Below are 22,637 nucleotides of genomic sequence, written 5' to 3' on the forward strand. Positions count from 1 at the left end.
CTCTCCGCAGTGAGATCAGGGACTGGGTGAAAAGAAAACATCAAGCTCACTGGACAGAAAAGAGACAGCTGAAAAGAGAAAACATGTTTATGAACTTTGAAATAGATGAAAAATGACTAAAGACCTCCTTACATTAGGGAGGAACAAACTCGGAATACTCATAGGTATCAGAACGAGTCATATGGCCGTTAAAGAATATTTGAACAGAATTGGAGAAATGGAGACCTTAACTGGCGATTGTGCGAAAAGGAACCAGAAACAGTCCGACATGTAATTTTGAAATTGCGAGGCCTTGTGCTGCAAAAGGCAACAAATATTTGGGAGAGATACACTGGACCCAGAAGCATTAGGTACCACAGCAAAAGACCTGTACCGACTGGTACAGGGCAGCGAGGTGCTAGGCTGGGTACATTATTAGTTTTTTTTCTGTGAGTTTTCCTCCTGGGGAAAGTTCAGGAAAAGTTCGCAAAGTCTACACCAAGATTTTTTATGGAATATTCCCAGTGAGTACTCTGGTAGTAACTCGGAATAGTACCGAGTTCGCTGCTGCCGAGCTTTAGTATTTTACAGGGAAAAGGGGCTGATGGATCTTTCACCATTGTTTTGTTATGATTCAGCCCCGGTAGTTGGTTCCAGTGGTTTTCGTCGACTCGTTTCGACGAGTCTCTTTAGTCGACTTTTTGAGACTGCCACGGACTGAGGTTTTTGTTGTGCCAAATACAGCTTCAGGGCTTATAAATGGTTTTTCAGATCCTGGCCTTGCTAGGGAGCCTGCTTTTTTATTGCCTTCAACGCCTGTGTGTCCTGGCACCCAGGCAAGGGTTACCCTGTTTTAGTGTGCTAGACTGAAGAGTTATTGTAAACAGTTCCAGACTAATTTTAAGCTGATATTTGATCATGTTAGAGCTTTTATTGAAGTTTGACTGTCTGTAAAGATTGTTATGCCTTTTTTGACACAGCCTCTTTTCAAATTTTCCTTTTGTCGCCTTTCTGTAGCATGAATATCTACTTGAAATACTGTGATATGTTACCCGAGTGATGCAAACAAGTCAACTCATGGGTTAAGGCCATATATTCCTGCTTCGGTTCCACTATCCACTATCCATCTTTAATCCGTCAGTATACTAGCTAATTATTTTGGATTAGTGATTGTTTCCGTTTATTCTACTACTTCAGCTGGGTTAGAAACGGTTTATTTATGTTAATTTTGGTTGTCTTAGTATCACTGCTCATCTCTATGAGTGAGTTTGTGAGTGTTTGTTATTCTTGCATTGACCTGCAGTGTATTTTTCATACCAGTTGCCATTTCATTGAAATGTGCCCATTCTAGGCTCTTCCTTAACAATGATATTGAGTGGTGGCAGGTTTAGCAGGGTTTCCATGGCAGCAGTTGGCGTGCTACCAATTGCTTCTGTAATTTATCCGCGGGCAAGTCTTTGAAGTTTATATGGTTCTGTTCTTGCTCTGGTTTGTTCAACTTTTGGCCACCAAATTGTTGCGCCGTAGGTTAATTTGTTATGTGAGGTGAAAATCCCCAAGTGTTTTCTATTGCTCGTATGGTGGCCATCAGCGCCATTCTGCTTTTGTTTATTACGTATTCAATATGGGGATGGAGATTAGTTTGATAATGATTTTTAGTACGAGTTTCTTGAATGCACCATACTGATTACGATTACGGCCAAAAATTTTTGTACTGGGTTGTTTTCTCTCTGGATAATTATTTAAATACATACGACAATCTTCAACGGCCTCGCTGTAACATAAGATACAACGTTTCAACATATGAAACTTTTCCTTAAATGAAAAAGCACGTTTCATTTTCAAACAGAAAAAAACTCTGACAAAAAGACGCAAGAACAAAGTTCAGAAACACTATATGTCAATAAAATTATTTTGGCACTCGGAATTTAATGAAAACCTATTTTTTTCAATTTAAATATTGCATAATCATATTGTGTCATACATCGTTATATTCGTAATAAAAAATGTTATTTAATACAGAGTATACTTTTTCAACGCACCATGTAAAACAATTAAGTTGATGATTTCTCCGAAACGAAACATGGTACGGAAAATCTCGCAGCGCTCTTTTGTAGAACTTAAAAAGTGACCTTAAAAAAGTGTCTTATATTTTCCTATATTTCTAATAAATCACGCCAGAAAAAAAAACTGCAAATTTTGGTTTCTTAGGCAAATCTCCGGAACTACTCTAAATTTTTAAACTGTCTCAACGGCATATTGTTAGATTTAAGAATCTTCGTATCTCTTCTGTTTTCCAAGATCTCCATGATAGACATCCTTTTCTTGGACACACCGTTTATCAAAAAACTTTTTTTTAAGCTAACAAAAATAATATCCGAGCCTGCTAAGTTGAACCAGAATTGGAAGCTATACTTAGTCATTGATGAACCATAATAATATGATAATATAAACCCTAAACATAACTGGTCTTTTAAATATTATATAGTGAATTTTCATAGCTAAAGCTTAATATGTTCTTAATCTAAATATTCCAGGAAAGTGCCTGATCAGATAACACTTTTAAGTACTTCATTGCATGGGGGATAGGTACATCCATAAAGCGACCTATTATAATGTGTGTGCGAGATTGTGTTCATCGTTGAGATATTAAGTTTCAGTATATTCGACTGATACCATAATAAATACTATGAGATTAGGAATTATAAATTCAGGTGATTTTTAAAGATTGGGGTCGTCTTCATATGAAAAAATTCTAGAATGCTGACTTTTTAGTAAATCCTTTCAAGAAGACAAGGGAAACTATTTTAACATATACACATCAAAATGGTCTAAGGAACACTTAGAAAAATAGTTTTTTTCGCCTTATAAATTTTTATATATTTATATTTTCATACGGAATAGATACTACCTTTAATATTAAGATACCAACAAAGTAAAATAAATATTTGGGTACAAAAAATCATGCCAGAACAGCGTTTTTTGCTACTTGAACATTTTGTCGAAATAACGCAGATTATAATTTTTAAATTCAAACGCAATATCGCATTTTCTGTGGTTCCAACCGAACAATTGTGATTTAGTTTTTATTGAATAAAAATGGAAAGACGACATTTAACTCGAGAGGAAATGCTAAGAGCAGTCGGAATGCTTGACGCAGGAACAAGTCAAAGAGACGTTGCAAGAGCTTTGGATACATCTCCCAGTGTAATTAACCATTTGGGGACAAGATATAGAGAGACAAATGATGTTAGAGAACGGCATCAAGGTCCGTCGCGAGTTACCACACCTGCCCAAGACCGTTTTATAACTTTGCAAGCTCAAAGAAATCCCACGGTAACAGCCTCTGTTTTGGTTCAGCAGCTCTCACGAGTGCATAACGTCGAGGTTTCAAGTCAAACTATTAGAAACCGTTTGCATGAGAGAGGACTTCATGCCAGAAGACCCCTAAGGGTTCCTCGGTTAACTTTAGGATATCGAGGTGCAAGATTAATGTGGTGCCAAGAACATGTTAATTGGAATCAAGAAAGATGGGCCACAGTTCTTTTTACGGATGAGTCTCGATTTTCATTTTATCCTGATTCTGGTAGAATTCGTGTCTGGAGAGAGGAAGGAAATGAAAGTCGTTTGCGTCATGCCCGGGAAGTAGTAAGGCAACGTGGTGGATCACTAATGTTTTGGGATGGCATTAGACTTGACGAAAAAACAAACCTCATTTTTGTGGAAAATACAATGACTGGAATAAGTTATTGGGATAATATACTACTGCCTGTATTTTTTTTTTTTTTAATTTAAATTGTTCCATATTTACGCGAAATGGGCCCAAATTTGTTGTTGCAACAAGAAAATGCCCCACCACATCGAGCACGGCTTGTACGAATCGCTATTAAGGAAAATCAAATCAATCTTCTACCCTGGCCCTCTACCTCACCGGACCTTAATCCAATTGAGCATGTTTGGGATTGGTTAAAAAGGCAACTTCTTCAACGATTTGACTTTTTTCAAAGCGCTCTGGAGCTTCGTCTTGCTGTGACACATGTTTGGGAGGAGTTGCCCCAAGAATTAATTAATAATTTAATTTTAAGTATGCCTAAGCGATGCCAAAGTGTTATTAATAATAGAGGTGAACCATCTGGCTACTAGTTTAATTTGTATTTGGTAAATTTTTATATTTATAATTTTTTTTAATAAACGGTAATAAATGGGATTTTGTTCTTTATTTTTATTTGGGCCCTAAATTATGAGTAAATTATAATCTACAAAAAAAAGTTAATAATTATATTGTTATTTTATTCGAATAATGAAAAAAATTGCAATAATTAACTTTTTCCAATCTTCTCAAAAATATTAACATATTCGTATGTGTTCCCTAGACCATTTTGATGTGTGTATATAAAAAATGCAGCTATTTTTTTAAAATATGCATTTGGAGCATATGGTAACAGGCTTTAACAGGGTAAAACTCCATCGAAGGGTTTTTCAGTATGACCCCTTCACTTAAGATATGACAAAAATATTAAATTCATTATAAAATAATAAATATTAATAAGACTATTACTTACTTCTGACTGTGACTCGAGGTCAGACAGCATATCAATCTCAGTAAACCCTTTTTCATCATCATCTAACTCGTAGTCATCCCTTCTATGTCTGTCTCTTCGGTTGACGGTTCTGCAAAATCTGTAGTCACTTAAATTTAACACATCATCATTCACATCATCGTGATGTGCCAAGAGTTCAGAAAGATCAGATCTTATTGCTTCATTAAGCTTAAGTAACATCTGTAAATTAAACTTGATGTCTTCAAGATCTGATGCTTGTGATTTCGAATCATCTACGCAAAAGTGTGCTAGGGAGGAGTCCCTAATAGATATGGTATTTTCTTCCTCGATTTTAGGTAGTTCGTTGGATCGTTTAAAGTCATAGTGTTTCTTTGATGCAACGTTTTTTTCAAAGCTTTCATCGATGTCAGTCTAAAAAAAAAAATAAAATTGGCTTTATATAATTGAATATATTGATAGTTATATTCTGAAATACAAGATATACAATTTTTAATATATCGGGTTGTAGTAAGTTAAGGACCTAAAGGTAATCCAATGTAAATTTAATAGTCTAATATTTTGCTTTTATTTATTTAAAAAAAAGTTAAATTACAGAACCTTAAAGAACCTTCACAAGTCAGTGGCTTGTACGATATGTTTGAAGCCACTATTTAAATACATTTGCACACGAAGTAGGTAGAATAACAAATATTTGTCTATATTGATGGATCAATAATAAACCCAGTCGTTACCTATCTCTACAATTTTCACGACATCTTATCTAAGACAGTTGATTTTGATTTTTTCAACTTTAATATGTTACGATTTTATATATTTAATATATCGCATATTAAGTGCGACAATTATCATTATTTAGTCTACGGTTATTACCATCATACGAATTACATTAATGTAAGTTATGCTTAACTAATCTAAATAAAAACGATTTTCAATACCTATGCAGTTGGTCTGCAGCCGCTGTTCCAAGGCAGAATGTTCATCATCCATGCGGCTTATCTATGGTCACTGTTTCAAGGTGGCAAAAATCGATTCGCTTTATTTTTCTGGACATTTCGCATCTGCGTTAGAGTAATTTGTGATGAAGCCTTTCATGTTTCAAGTTCCTAGTAGTAATTCCTTAATCGTTAGTTCATTATCTTGAGAATACCCGTACCAACTTGACCAGAAATGCTCATTTATACTGAGCCTGTTCATGGTTTAACACACTAAATAGTGACCTTTTTAATGGATCTACAACTGCTTTTAAAAAAAAAGTGATAGAAGCATTATGTTCTGCAGAATAAATTATTGGTTTTCAATTGATTAGAGTTAATTCATTAAAATTCTTGATTTGATCAGTATTAGGTGAGCTGGAGGTGTTTTGAGTGCTTTGGGTCAGTTTTTTCTTTCTCTTGTACTATTCATAATTACTTTTGGATGGGTTTACTCTTGTTATATGCATAGTTTGTTTAAGTTTGTTGAGTTGTATTTTTTTGTTACCATATTACTCATAATTGTCTTTTGTATTGGGATTTTCCTGTTGGACAATAAATGAATAAATAAATTATTCAAACAAAATATTAGATAGGACAAAGTATGGTAACTTGTTCGCTTTGCAGGATCAGTTTCTTGGAATACTCTTCAAGTCGTTTAATTTCATTGTTTTCATATAAAAATTATTTACTGTTTTCTCATATAAACGCACTAAAAATTAATAAAAAGAAATCGAGTTCTCATCATTATCATATATCTGAACAAATTCTCCGTTGTTTAGTAAGTATATTAGTAGCGAACATATAAACCTACGTAATCGTGTATGTACGCAGGAGAACAAAAGCTAGAAAAACTTAGGATTCGCCTGGGTTTTTCAACTAACAACTGGAAAAAGTTATTATATTATCAATGATTTTATATATTTTCTCTGCCATAGAATTGTCTTTCTATTTTCACTTACCAATTCTTTTTCAGCTTAGGAGGCAATCGCAGGTGTAATTGCAGAATACATAAATGCTTATAGACTGACGGAATTTTTACTCTGTCTACTGTATTTTGTGTTTAATACCTGACCCATAAGAATAACTGATATGCTATAATTAGGTAACGTAAAAATAAATTTTAACAGCTTTCTGAAACGAAACAATAGAGGGTATAAAAAAGACGAGAAAAAGCAATATAAATCCCAGTTGCACTATAAGTAAAATATGACTGAACCTTAGTAATTATATATGTTGAAATAGTAATTTTTGAAAATGCCGCATTGGATGATCATATATACACCGAAAATATACTTAATAAATAACATAATTTTTTATGAGAAGAACTTTGCGATATGCACCTGGCTTACGGTTCAGCTCTGTGTTATGGAAAAGGAGTAGGTCACTATGAAAAGCGATATTTGCAATATGAGAAAAAAACGATAAATCAAATAATACTTTGACACCCGTATTTCAGTTACTATAGTCGGCTCGTTTTACCCTAACACATAACGAATTATCTCGGGGTATAGGTGGACCGGTTAAACAATGAATTCCTTATCGCCGTATTATTCACTATTTATATTGAGTACCGGTTTGGACGACTGTTACCAGCGGTTGCAGAACTTTTTTGGTTTTTAATGTAATATTGACTATTATTTTAAAGGGTACTAATATTTTTATTAAGGTAAAGGCTTTTTTATACTTAAATAATTTGTTTTAATATTATTATTTATTAGTGTAACCTAATATTTATTATGATTTAATATGGTAAAAAAGAGGTAGAATTGGGTTAAAAAAGAATTATAAATTCTGGGAAATGTACAAAACCCAAATATAGTGCCGAAAAAATGGGTTAAGAGGATTATGTCCTGAAAGGTGATAATATGCCTGATTGGACAAATAAATACTTTGGTGGTCTATACTTACATTCTATTCCTTTTGGTATTTTGAAGTGATATAATTAGGATATTAATTAAATTTACTTTGTGATTTTTTAACTTTTGATTTATGGATTCACAAGAAGACAATTATATTGCTAAATATAGGTGTCTATCTCCGGGTGAACGTCGTTTAGTTTTAAAAATGCAAAATTATTTTAAACAAGAAAAAATAACATGAGCCATTGACATCTGTTTTGGCAGTAAAGAAGCGGATATGTGATGCATGCCAGATCTCAAGAAGCACTTTACATAAGATTTGCAATATAGACGAAGAAGAACTGGACAAACCAAATAAAAGAATCCGTCGACATCCAAAAAGTCTGGACCTACTCCAAACAATTAAGAGCGAAATTAGAACCATTATTTATAACATGTATAAGAGTAAACAACACGTGACGATGGCTGCCGTACTACAATTAATATAAAGGACAAAGAACTGTGCGACATTAGTTTAACTAGTTTGGTAAAAGTTCTAAAGAATCGGACAGTACTGTGTGAACTCTCAATGTAGTGACAAAAAGATGGAATTTTCTGAGAAAATATCTAAAAAATAAAAACTCGAAAGATCGCGCTTCCAAAATAACCGATAAAACCAGTGTCCTTAATTTATATAAAGAATCCTTACATCAAATAAAGGAAGAAACATGGAGAAAATCTATAAATCACACAAAAAAAATTATAGCTGAAAACTATCAAACCGAGCAAGTGATAGACGAGGTACGACCTCTAATTATACGCCCAGATGACTATTCAAGTAGTAATGAATCTAATTATTCCGATACTGATATATCTTCAAAATCAGACTAAACTTAATTTAATGTATTTAATTAAAGACTAAACTTCCTTTAATGTTATAAATTTTTAATATTTAAATTTTTGCTCATAATTTAAACATTTAAACATTTGCTGTTTATATTTTTTAACGTATTTTAGGCTTGTTTAGGTCTCTTCTTTTATAAAGCCCCAAAAGAAAAAATCGAATTTTGTTAAGTCAGGCGATCTGGCTGGCCAATTAATAAGTCCATTCCTACCAATCCGTTTTCCTTCAAAGGTCACATTCAAAGTTCCTATCCTTATACATATAAAGGGTGTCCTGGAAAATATGGGAAATCTCTCGGATTCAGGTTTAAGTTAATATGGAACTTTTCTGTAAAAAAATTTCCTATATAGGCCCTCCCTACGAAAATACGGCCCCTTAAAGACAGGGTTGCCACCTTTTCTGTTTAGAAAATCGGGACAGAACTGACACAGCCAAAAAATCCAAATATTATAAAATTGATTTAAAAAAAAACTACACTTAAATTTGTTATCTACATTTTATTATATTTACCTAAAAGTAAAAACTAAATAATATTATTTATTAGAAATAGAATCCAAAAAGAAACTTAACCTGACTACGTTCTAATACATTTGACTATTTATTTAACTACATCTAAAAAGAAAAATTAATATTTCTAGTTTACTTAAATTTAAGAAAGGTAATAGGTACACTATATACTAATTCTAACTAAATAGAAATGCTAAAAACTAAAGTTATAATTTTATTTATTTTTAAAAGAATACTTTTTATTTGATTTTGCTGCCAAAATAAGAGATTGATCATTTTTAATCTTCTCTAGGAATTCCGCACAACTTAAATTGAAGATATATGAAATTTGAAGTTCGATTTTAATTAAATCCACTGAACATCTATTCCTTGTGTTTGTCCACTTTAACGACATTAATGAAAATATTCGCTCGACATAGGCATTAGATGGTGGAATACTTAATAAAAAAGAAACTATTTTCAACAATGAGGGCATTTGAATTGATGTAGCTTTAAAAATAGATTGCCATTTATTTATAATTGTTATGTTCTTTTCAAAAATTTCAATTTCATTTTGTAAAATTAGCGAGACTTTCTTAAAAACGGGAAATAAATTGGTACAAAAATGTAAGTAAATGACTGTCTTGGAGTGTAAATAAGCGTCTAAGTCACTTCCTTCTTCATATTTCTCAATTTCGAGAAGTTGTTTAATAGGTAAGGGACATTCATTACCCAATGAAATAAAATAGGATAATATTGCAGGGTAGTTTTTAAGAAGTCGCTGAATAGCAGGCCCTAAAGATAACCATCTTGTTGGAATATGTTTTAATAATTCTTGCCATTCTAAATCTACAAACTCAACAAATTACTTTAAATTATCCCTTCTGGGAGCACTAGAACTAAAGTGGTTATAAATTTTTAAAATAATTGTTTTAACATCAAAATTTAATTGCTGAAGAGAAAATTTAAACGTATTGTTAACAACATGTGCCAAACACCCATTTTTAATTAACCGAGAATTTTTTTCTCTTAAAAGAGTGCAACCAGATCTATTTTTCCCGAAATTTGCGTTTGTGTTGTCAGCACTAAAAGCAGCGAGATTTTCAATTTTTAAATTTACTCTTTCTAGTGCTTTGGTAACAGAATTGGCAATTGCATCAGCCGTTTCTGAAGCTTCCTCAAAGACCGGGCATATAGCTCATTTGATGTACCTGCAACCCATGGAAAATCCTCTTGCGAAACTTTCCTATATTTGGAAAGCCTCTTTTCCTTTTTAGGATTGGGAGGACTTAAAGATACATCTACGTATTCTTTTTGTTCTCTAGACTCTGTAGAATCAGAAGAAGATTCACCATCTTGCGCTTGTGAAGTTGATGGTTTAGGTTGTGCTACTAAATACTTCCTCAAGCTCATCTTTTCATGCAACCTAGAAAAATAATGAATACAGATATCTTTCATTTTAAATCTAATTAGAATAAAAGAACCACATCCTATCTAATACTATTTTCAGAATAAAATGCTAGATATCTTTTTTGAACCAAAAAAAAAACTACAAAAATATAACTACTGAATAAAATGGTTTTATCTTACCTTTTAAAATGCTTTAATGAAACACACACACTTATAACGATTATCGATACACCGCGATATTTAAAAAAAAATCAACTAACGTCAAATCAAATTCAAAATCGTGCTTGCCGTGATAGATTACAGAACGGTTTAGTTCAAAAAGCCCTGAACTACTAAATACTAAATGGGAAAAATAATATATTAATTCTATTCAACGGGGAATCCCTGACTAGCCAAGACGTTAAGCGTTGCTGCCAACTCTGCGACTCGCATTCGTTCCAGCACGGATGCAGATTTTTTTTGATCATTTGTTTTTCATTTTTTTTTCGGGAGCAATCAGCCAAAATCGGGACATATGATCTTAAAGTGGGGACGCGGAACTTTAGTGGTAAAATCGGGACTGTCCCGACCAAATCTGGACGGGTGGCAACCCTGCTTAAAGATGCCGCTAAAAATCGGTTTTTCTTGAATCATCTTTGAAGCACTCTTGTCCATTATCAATAAAATGAACTGTTTTGGAGAAAAAAAATTAAGGAATCGCCTTAGAACATTAAATACACTATAATAAACATTGGCTGCTCTAGATTGAGCGCAACATCTACACAGGGGGCAGAGGGGATATTTTGTTGATAAACATGCTTAGTATTCCATGTTGCCAGTGATTACTCAATTTTAAGAGAAGAAAATAAAGTAATATAATAAATTATTATAATAATTAGAAACTGAATTACATTATTTATTATAAAGCAACTGAAAGAGTAAAATTTGTTTAATAACCAAAACTATTTTGTACTATAATTACACTAAATACTAAAAATAATTAATATTTTTAATTGGATTCTTTAAATCACCAAATTTTCACACACGCTGTAGATTTCGCCCAAAAATATGCTCGCGATAAAGGTATTTGCCAACTTCGCTCGTTGTTAACTTTTGGATGGTGCACCTTTCGTACAGTATAAGTATTAAAAGGATGTTTTACGTGGTTTCAGTAGGTTTTTTAATTAATATTAAAACTAAACAACTCTCTTTTTGCTGACAAATGATAAAGAAGTCTGAAATGATCCACATATATTGTGAAAAAGGAAATTCAAATCGTTCATTTCACAGGCGAGTTACATAGGTGTCAATGGTGTGATCCTTCTATATTATAATATTATAAAAGACCACATATTTGTGAAGTATCTATTCAGTATTGGATACCAAAATTAAGCTTTTTTCCTTCATTTCTTTTAGGAAAATATTAATAAAAATGGGTAATTAAGTATATTATTATAATGTAGCAAATTTATTACTTATTAGAACCCGAAATGCCGCAAAAATAATGTGTCTAAAAATGAAGGTAATGTCTGGTCAATATCCAGCAACCAAATCGAGAACGCACCATATGTCATTTGCCAGCAACCTATTTATAGTCCGCGCCCACTGTTATTTAATCAATATAATGCTTGTATCTCTTGAAACTCCAAAGGAGTTTTAATAATTCCTTATGTAGATATTAACAATGGCTAACTAAATCGGTTTATAGCGGGTATAAACCCCAACAAACTAAGATTTTTTTGTAAAAATTAATTAAAAGTAAAAGTGAAGTATAGCGGGTTAAGGACAGAAATCAAACCTCAAGATTTGAAATTAGCCGATGTTTCGACGTTTATTTACGTCTTTTTCAAGGCTAGTTCTATATTGTGAAAGGAATATCCTGCGATTTTTAATTGCTGCTAGCTTTTTATTAATATTCATCCAGTTCTTCAGTGTATCAAAGGTATCTCTTCCGTATGTATTCAGGATGTGCTCAAAGAATCCCTCGTTGAAATGCATAGTACAAAAATTAACGTCCCTCCAATAGATGTAGAAGTGAAGTATAGCAGGTTAAGGACAGAAAACAAACCTCAAGATTTGAAATTAGCCGACGTTTCGACGTTTATTTACGTCTTTTTCAAGGCTGCTGAATTAATTCATTACAATGTAGAACTAAGTTAATTTTAAAAAAGTAAAAAAATAATGTTAAACTAAGTTAACAACGTTAATTTTTGTACCATACATTTCAACGAGGGATTCTTTGAGCACATCCTGAATACATACGGAAGAGATACCTTTGATACACTGAAGAACTGGATGAATATTAATAAAAAGCTAGCAGCAATTAAAAATCGCAGGATATTCGTTTTACAATGTAGAACTAAGCAGCCTTGAAAAAGACGTAAATAAACGTCGAAACGTCGGCTAATTTCAAATCTTGAGGTTTGATTTCTGTCCTTAACCCGCTATACTTCACTTCTACATCTATTGGAGGGACGTTAATTTTTGTACCATGCATTAATTAAAAGGTTAACTACCAAAGAATGTGAATTAAACCTTTACAAACGAAAAGTTTTGATTAAAACTTATTGAGTTAGATGTTATAAACGGCAATAACTGCCAAAGGATATGGATAAAACTTTTCCTTATAGCCGTTAGGAGTTTTATATTTTTATATGGACCCTTTATATTTTTTAATATCTAATAATTCAATAATTTTTTACCAAAAAACTTTTATTTGTAAAGTTTTGCAACCATCTCAAATGCGTTAAGATATTTTTTTAAGATATTTATCATTTGCTTAACATTCCACTTTATTTTTACAAAAAAAACTTTAGTTTGTAGAGGTTTGTAACTACTATAAAGCAATTTAATTACTAATTGTTAATATCTGGACAAAAAATTATTAAAATTCTTTGAGAGTTTCGGGAAATACGGGCATTATATCGATTAAATAACAGCGGGCGCGGACTATAAATAGGTTCCTGGCAAGTAGTAGTAGTAGTAGTAGTAGTAAGGGTGGGGGAGCTGAGTTTCCTTCCCTGTACCACAATTCGGACAGAGTGGGCCTTCTCTTATACCAAGAAGGTGTAGATGCCTGTTTAGACTGTTGTGCCCAGTCAGGATTCCCACCAAGTCTTTGATACTCGGGTCGTTGTTAGCAGTCGCGTTGCTTTAGAGCCGTCATGGTCTGGTATCATTTCCTTGGCTTGTCTATATCCTTCTGTCCTTCTCCAATTCTTCCTTGTTTTAGGTCCAATTATTAAGTGCCTGGGAGATTTGTTTTGGAAGACCGAGAGAAGGTTCGGGGCCTACGAAGGGGTTAACGGAACCTTGTCTTGCCAGTTCGTCAGCCCGCTCATTGCTCTCGACACCCTGGTGTCCTGGGACCTACCTCAGTCTCACTTCCCTGTGTGTTGCAAGCCTTTCCAATGCGTCTCTGCATTTCTAGCACTGCGCTGGCCCTGGGTTTCTAAATCGCCTTAAGGGCAGCTTGACTATCGGAGTTGATGCAAATCCCTCCGTTACCTTCCAATGCCTCTCGTTTGTCTCTCCGCTTAGAAAACTGTGGTGTATTTTCCTAGCGGAAAGGATTCCCCTGTGTTCGTTTCCATCCTGTACACTCCGGCTGCGGCTGAATTGGTGCTTTTCATACATGATCCATCTGTGTACCAGGCCTGGAAACCACTTGGCTTTTTAATTTGGTTCGACGACCATTCTTCCCTTGTCGGGATTTTGACTTGAAACCCCTTCTTTAACCCTAGTTTGCCACTTTCTATGTGTGTCTTACACATCCTGAGAGCAATCATCATATGGCCTTGTCCTAAGTGAACATTGCGCCAGCCTCCGCTATCCTTCATCCTCTTATGCGCCGTCATAACCTCCCTCTCAATCCAGACTGGGAGATCCGGTAGCCCAAGAAGAATATTTAGTGGTGCCGCAGGTGTTGTTCTCATGGCGCTAGTAATTCCCAAGCAGACCAGTCTTTTGCGCAGAAAACCCACGTTCACGTACGCCGTACCGAACAACGCTTCGCACCTCGCATTGCAACCGTTTGTACGATCCATTTTACTGATATTTTAATTTTTGTCAGTAGTTAATTTAGCGTTCAGAATGGATGTTGCTGCTGCTGCGTATATTTATATTCATTACGCTTTATCCATAAACATTCATGATGCCTATAGAACGCAATTAAAAGAGATATACGCTCGTCAGTCCACTCCATAACACCTGCTGATATCCAAAATAATACTAAAATAAAGAAACAAATCGTGTCGTACGGTCTCGTCGTTCGTTTCCCGTCCAGACTTGCTTGGCGTCGTCCAATCCTTTGATGTTTCGTCAGAAAACCGACTCGCCCAAGATCGCGAAGAGCGCCGAGCTGTAACACTTTTTAAGTTAGCGACGGCGTTCGTTTCGACGTCCAAATTGGTTCGCGACGTGGTACGGTTGCGCGACGTGGTACAGATCTGGACGCGGCTTAAAGCCACTGGAGAACTTGGGGTTTTAGACCCCATCTTGTACCTATTGTTCGCCGTAATTGCCATGTTAGGCCTGTTGCCTTATTCACTGTTTGCTCTACGTGAGTTTTAAACGTGAGCTTGCTGTCTAAAGTAACTCCCAAGTATTTGCCAAGTAACAAGTACCCCAAGTAACCTGCTGCCTCAAAGTTAGGCGAGTCTGATACATAATGGGAGGTACAAAGCCTGTCAAATGCCGCCTCTCAACTGCCTTGCGGGCATCCGCCTTTCACCCTGGTCTAGAAGGTTCCTGGCAAACGACATATGCTGCGTTCTAGATTTTTGGTTGCTGCATATCGATCGGACGTGAAAGTTGATGTGAAGTTAGCCTTCACACATATGAAAAAATATCTATAAAAAAAAACACAAAGTGGCAACATCGGATACTTGCATTGTAAACATAGAGGTATTCTACGTTGCCAAGTTGCTTTTTTTTCATTTTTGTTAGGAATCTTTTTTTTATTCTGAAAAATTTGTTGATTACTCTCAAAGTATATATTATTAGTTAGCGAATAAACGAAACTTTTTAAGAGTACATTTTTTATCTGTTACAAAATAGAACACATTATAAAAATATGCAGTGTACTCTAAAAATATGCTTAGTTTTTAAATAGTTCCAATGGCTGCGAAGGGTGCGCGGAAACGTGATCTGGTGTACATGCGATTAACTCTTCTTAAAATAAGATTATTTAATTGTTTAAATAATGTACCTTAAAAAAGATACATTATTAAAAAGCCTATGTGTAGTGTTCATAATTCTAAAATAAAAAAATATACTATTCTTTAATTATATCAAAACAATAAGCAAAATCACATATCGTGAAATAATGAAAAAGCAAACAGAAAATATCTAATATAATATAACATAGTTTCATTAGAAATATGTTGACAATCCTATTCCCAAATCCCAGTCCAATTCAAGATGGCCGACGGGTGTAATGTTATGCTCTAGAAACTTGGACACATATTTAAAGATACTTCGCAAAACCTTTGATTAAAGTCTGAAGGAGTTTCTTGGAGATTGTACATACTCGGAGATGTGTGCGCCTGTTACATTTCTCCTGTTTTTATTTTTGTTTAGTGCTATACAGGTAAGTAAAAATATATTTTAATTTTTTTTTTAAACAAAATTATAAGATACAGGCTAAATTTACTTTATTTAAACTTCTATTTATGATAGTATAAAATTACACAAAACAACACATAATTTATGATTCTTGTATTTTGATGTTTTTTTTATAGGGTCAAAATGATCCTAAATTAACCTAGAAAATAGTTCTAGTGCTAGCTCTAATAAGAGAATATAGCCTCTACTAGAATAGTTATTATGCTAAAAATAATAATTTAAAAATCTTGCAACTATCTATGATGACTGTAATATTTAAACCTGAATAGAATTATAGTTTTAAAATATTTGAATTCATTCGTGAAAATTACTTGAAAAAAAATCGAGATATTATTTTGATATGTTGTACTAAATATAATTTTATGCTTAATAAGGATTCACAAGCTTCCGTTATAATCCCATTTAAATTTATGTTGACAAAAAGCTTTCAAGTTAAATGTTTTTTTTTTTTTTAAAAAGCCAAAGACGCCGAAACTTACTTAATATACTCACAGTGTGTAATTTAGTTAGTATTTAGAAAAAAATAAGGAAATATACCTATGTCTGCTAAAGTGGTAAAAGAAATTGTAAATTTGCACCACTTGTATATTTTTTGATAAAACTTTATTAACTCTTTATTATATTATATTTATTTATGAACGCCCAATTAAAATACAAAGTGATAATAATTATTAATATAGAATTTTTCCTAACCTAAAACATAAAATACACAGTACAAACAGGCAAAAATATGTACTTATTAATAACTATCAGCAACATCACATAGAAGATTTATGCTATGCTTTAAATACTCTCTGGTTCACAAAACAGTCTAATCTGTCACAGTAATTATTCGCGAGTCTAGCCGATCTCGATAGTTAGGAGTTATATCCATAGTGAATCCGTCATCCGATAGTGTTTTATTTGGAAGGGTTGACTAAGTCTGGTTTGTCTAGGGCAGTGTTAATCAAACTTTTTTCGTGACGGAACCCTTTTAAAAAACTAAATTTTTACCGGAACCCTAAACTCTAAACTAAAAGCAAAGGCACCTATATGTGAATTGTTTATTAATAATCATACAAAAAAAGATAGATACAGTAAGTAGTGAGCTAGTAAGCAAATGATAACACTAAGTTGTTTTTTTATTAAACCTAATTGTTTTTTATTCCTCATCAACTGAGTAATGTCAGGCTTGATAGAAGAAACTTGAATTCTCATGTCTGGTTCGTCATCCAGTCTATTGCGGTATTTTGTTTTTGTAGCTGTATATGCTGAAAATCCCGTTTCAGACAAATACGTTGTTGGGAACGGCAAAAGAACATTCAAAGCTTCTGTGGCAAGTTGTGGATTCTCATCACGAACCCTGCACCAAAAATCATTTAGTGAAATTGTTTTGAACAATGATTCCATGCTTGTATCGGATGTCATTTCTAGAAATGATCCATAGATCTGATTTGGCATATTTTCAGGCTTCTGCAATTTAGATGAAAAAGGGTTTTGAATCCATGAGTTATTTTCACTTTTGTATTCTGTTCTTCAGGATAGTAAGATTCAAAAGTCCCTTGCAGATCATTGAGATATTGCACCAATTCAAAAAATATTTCATTTTGAAATATTTCTGTATCACTAAGACTATGGTGACTAAGGAACTCACTTAGCAATGAAAAGCTTTCGATTTCTCTCTTACCAAAACAAGTAATCCAAAAATCTAATTTTCTTTTAAAGGCAATTATTTTGTTGTAAGCATTGAAAACTGTTGTCTGTTTTCCTTGTAGTGACAGGTTTAATTCATTAAGTTGTCCAAACATGTCTGCTAAAAATGCTAGTCTAAATAACCAGCTTTTATCAGACAAACGGTCTTTTAAATTAAAAGGAACATCTGTAAGAAAAGCTTCTAATTCTGTTCCTAGTTCAAAAAGCCTTGTCAAAGTTTTACTCCGAGACAACCATCTCACTTCAGTATGGAGCAATAGTGTTTTATGATCGCTACCATAATCTTCACATAATATTGAGAACAATCGGGATTGTAGTGGACTTGACTTAAAATTAATTATTTTTACTGACTCATCAAGAACCAATTTTAGATTTGGTGGCATTTTCTTAACCGCGAGTGATTGTCTATGCAGGATGCAGTGGCTGGAACTACAATTTGGCGCTTTCATTTTTATTCGTGATATTACTCCTGCTGTTCTACCTGTCATTGCCTTGGCTCCATTAGTACAAATATCAATGCAATAATTCCAATTGAGTTGGTTTTCTTCAAAAAATATGTTAATCGTCTTAAAAATTTCTTCTCCGGTTGTGTTAGTAGGCAGCGATGAGCACATAACCAAGTCTTCTTCGAGTGAATGTTTATATGGATATCGCACAATTACTAGCAAGATGGCCAGTCCAGTAACATCAGTCGACTCATCCATTTGCAAGACAAATTTGTTATTTTGAAGCCGTGAAACCAGTTCTTGTTTTATGTTTGCTGCGATATCGTTCGAAAGCGGCACTGTAGAAAGATGCTTTACAGATTTTTCGTCGAGCATACATTTTGTTATGTCTACCACTCATGGCTTTATTAGCTTTTCAGCAATAGTGTGCGCTTCTTCTGCTTGGGCAATGCGGTAACTAACCAAATACGATGCCTCCGTGGCCTTTTTATTCACAGTCTGAGTCGCATACGTCATAGTTTTTTGGCTTCTTAATAATTGTTCTTTTTTACGTAGAAAAAATTCTTTACTTTTGTTTTTGAAGTCGGGATGTACAGTTTCTAAATGTCGACGCATCTTAGCAGGTACCATCGAACAATTTCTCCGAAGTACGCGTCGAAGCACGAGCACGAGGTCATTCGATTGCTTATAATCCGGGGGCGAATGGTGGCGTACGAGTAACGCTGTAACATTTCGATGTAATAGATCGGGCATTTACTTAATAATACATATTGTAACGAAATTCGGGAACACACTTTTATTGTCAACGTCAAAAGCACTAACCTAACTCGCCTTGACTGTCGTTTAATTGTTTCCAAGGTAAAAACTGACTAAACAATTAAAACTGAATGAATTGTCACGAAGCGCGTCCTTTTTAAAACCCGATGGAACAGTTTCGAAATATTTAGAATTATCTTTATTGTTTTTGTCCAAAGAGACCAATAATTTTAGGAGAATACTAACAGTCAAAGCAAGCAAGTATACAAATTCTAGAAAATTATAACTACAGGGATTTACAATAATATAACCTAAATAACCTAAATTGGGGCCTAAATGGGGCTCTCGAACAAGATGAACTACTTAAAAACTAAACAATATAGATGAAAATAATAAACTAAACGTAAGTAGAACCCTAAAGAAACCCTACGAATCAACTTTAACTACAGAATACTAATAAAATTATACAAAAACTAGCAGGATAATTAACGTATTTACATTTTCATAATACTGCTCCCCTCTCAAGTTTGATCGTCCCGATCAAACGTGGGACCACCTGAGCCATGATAGGGCGCTAGCCGGACGATGTTTACAATTTTCATCTTCGCTGTCGGATGTAGCTGGATACGGCACACCACGTCGTTGATTCTGGTGACCACATTGACTGGACCTTCCCAATCCTTCTGGAGCTTTGTGACTTGCCCTTCGTCCTCCGTGGATTGTATAACCAGACTTTATCCCCAGGATTAAAACCGATAGAATTTGCCTTTATGTCATAACGTGATTTCATTCTGTTACTTTCTAGATGAAGTTTATCCCGTGCTTGTTCGTGAACAATTTGTAAACGCTCTTGTAAATGGTCGACGTACTCCTCAAGGGTTTCAGACTTATGGGGTCTTCCAGTAATAATGTCCAAAGGTAAACGAAGTTCATCACCGTAGACAACTTTTGCCGGACTTTTTCCAGTTGACTTGTGGATAGAAGAACGATATGCCAATAGGAATGGTTGTATACAGGTATCCCAGTCGGTTGGCTTAGAGTTTACCACCATCCTCAAATAGATTTTAAATGTGCGGTTAAATCTTTCAACCATTCCCTCAGACTGAGGGTGTAGTGGGGTTGTACGGGTCTTATTGATTCCCAGCAACTGGCATACTTGTTGGAATATTTGTGACTCAAAGTTCCTTCCTTGGTCTAAATGTATCTCTCTGGGTACACCAAATCGACAAATCCAGTTCTGGAACAGCACTTCAGCTACTGTCGCTGCTTCTTGGCTTGGAATCGGATAAACCTCGGGCCACTTGCTAAAGTAATCCATAGCAACAAGAGTATATCGGTTTCCGGAGCTACTAGTAGGAAACGGTCCTGCTACGTCTATGGCAATTCGTTCAAAGGGTGCACCAACAAGATACTGCATCATCTTTCCTCTTGTCCGGGTTTTTGGGCCCTTGCTTGACGAACACTGCTCACACTGTCGGCACCAGCGTTCAACATCTTGATAACTGTTCAGTCAGTAAAACTCTCACTTTTGCCAAGGTCTTACTAACTCCAAAATGTCCTCCGCCGACACCGCCATGAACAGCTTCAAGAACTTCCGGAATCCATTTTCGAGGAAGGACTGTCAGTTATGTCTTTTCTTTTCCATCTACGCTATCCCAGACTCTTTTTAACAATCAATCTTTTATAACCAATAAATTCCATTGAGACCAATAAGCTTTAAGTTCTGGAGATTTGTCAGAAATGTCTTTCCATTCTGGTTTTGAAATTTCTCGAGATTTCAGTTCGTAAATAAGACCAAATACTGGGTCATCACACTGATCTTGGATTAAACTAGCTACATCCCACTCTTTAGAACTGTGAAGGCCAATACGATTACAAGTAAATATCTCTGGATGCTGTTTTGATTCCTTTTTAAAACAATGTTGACATGTTTCAATACAGGGTCTTCTCAATAAAGCATCGGCATTTTGGTGATATGCGCCTTTCCTATGTTCTATTGTAAAATCATACTCTTGTAATCGTTGAAGCCACCTTGCTATTTGTCCTTCGGGGTTTTTAAACTGAAACAGCCATTTCAACGAAGCATAGTCGGTTCTAAGGATAAATCGTTGACCATACAAATATTTATGGAAATGTTCAATAGCTTTTACTGCTGCCAATAGCTCTCGCTTGGTGACACAATAGTTTCTTTCTGGTTTTGATAACGTTTTACTGAAATAAGCTATCACTTGCTCACCATCTTCATATTTTTGTGATAGAACGGCCCCAATTCCAATATTACTCGCATCGGTATCCAAAATAAAAGTTTGTCCAGGAATCGGATATGTTAAAATTGGAGATGTGCGTAGTGCTCTTTTTAACCGTTGAAATGCTTCTTCACAGTCTGTTAACCAACTAAATACCATTTTGTCCTCCGTGAGCTTATGTAGAGGCTTTGCAAGATTAGCGAAATTTCTTACAAATCTTCTGTAATAGGTACAAAGGCCCAGAAAGCTTCTTAACTGGTGTTTGTCAGTGGGTCGTGGCCATTTTTCGATTGCCTCTACTTTATCTGGATCAGTCTTGACACCTTTTTCTGATATTACATGGCCAAGGTATCGAACTTCTTTTTGAAATAAGCAACATTTTTTAGGACTTAGCTTCAGGTTGGCCTCCCGCAGTTTAACAAATACCTTTTGAATATTCTTCAAATGATCTTCAAATGTTTTCCCCAGTATGATAACGTCATCCAGATAAACTAAACATGATTCCCAAGTCATTCCACGTAAAACTGTGTCCATAAGTCTCTCAAAGGTAGCTGGAGCATTGCAGAGTCCAAAGGGCATTACTGTAAACTGCCAAAGTCCTGTTCCAGTCGAGAATGCGGTCTTTTCCTTATCTTCTGGGTGCATCTTTACCTGCCAGTATCCACTCTTTAGATCGAGTGTTGAGAACCATTGTGAACCTGATAGCGTGTCCAGGGTGTCGTCAATTCTTGGTAGGGGATAACTGTCTTTCTTGGTAATGTCATTCAGTCGCCGATAGTCTACACAAAATCTAGTGGATCCATCTTTTTTCTTCACTAGCACAACTGGAGATGTCCAAGGACTCTGAGAAGGTTCTATCACTCCTTGTGTCCTCATTTCTTGAAGCATTGAGGAAACTTCTCCTTATTTAGCTATCGGAATTCTTCGAGGTGCTTGTTTAATCAGAGCATTGTCTCCAGTGTTAATTCGATGCTGCACCAAATCAGTTCTTCCCAGGTCTTTATCGTGCAAGGAAAACACATCTTGATTTTCTTCAAGAAGACGTCGCAATTTACTACACTGATCCATGGTTAAATTGGCAGAAGATTCTTCAAATAGGTTTTGTAAACATACAGGAAAAGGTCTGGTTGAATAATGACTTCTATCAGCATTTTTCATGACTGCCACTACTTCAGAGCATACGCCAATGTTCTCTCCCTGTTTCAGGTGTTGATCATATCCTTTTAAATTTGCCATTCGAACCAAAACAGTAGATTTCTTCTGCGTAGATAACGTCTTGGCTGGAAAAATTCCTTGACCATATAGTTTGCAGTTTTCCATGGGCTCAATCAAAATAGTTTCTCCCTCTTTTCCTCCAGTTGTAGCATTAACCACCACCTCTGAATTTCCTGGTATAGTAACATCCTTAAATAACTTAACGACTATGGTATTTACTTTATCTTCATATAGGTGGTGCATAAAAATCTCTTCATTTCTCGTCGTCAATATCCGGTTATATACATCCATTTTAAACTGCTGAGCATTCATAATATCTAATCCTAATATGACATCATCCATGATTTCTGCCACTAGTACTGGCTGTTGGAATGTTGTTAAGCCAATTGTAACTGCAGCTTCATGCAATCCAAGAATCGGGATCCTTTTTCCATTTGCAGACTCCAGAATTAAATTGGGTGGTGCTGAAAGCCTACAGTGTGCTACGATGTTCGGCTTCACGATAGTATGACTTGATCCTGTATC

At 34.8% G+C, this 22,637-nt stretch overlaps 1 protein-coding gene across 1 annotated transcript in view; it reads right to left on the minus strand.

The window, feature by feature from the left end:
* Window positions 1-22,637, minus strand: part of LOC126748530 (rho GTPase-activating protein 7) — a 448,556-nt gene that overhangs the window by 43,979 nt on the left and 381,940 nt on the right. The window contains exon 5 of the mRNA XM_050457835.1: window positions 4,542-4,952. Coding sequence (XP_050313792.1) covers window positions 4,542-4,952 — 411 coding nt within the window. The remainder of the gene's footprint in view (window positions 1-4,541; window positions 4,953-22,637) is intronic.

This window comes from Anthonomus grandis, chromosome 22 (genome assembly GCF_022605725.1).
Source record: "Anthonomus grandis grandis chromosome 22, icAntGran1.3, whole genome shotgun sequence".
Lineage (NCBI taxonomy): Eukaryota > Metazoa > Arthropoda > Insecta > Coleoptera > Curculionidae > Anthonomus > Anthonomus grandis.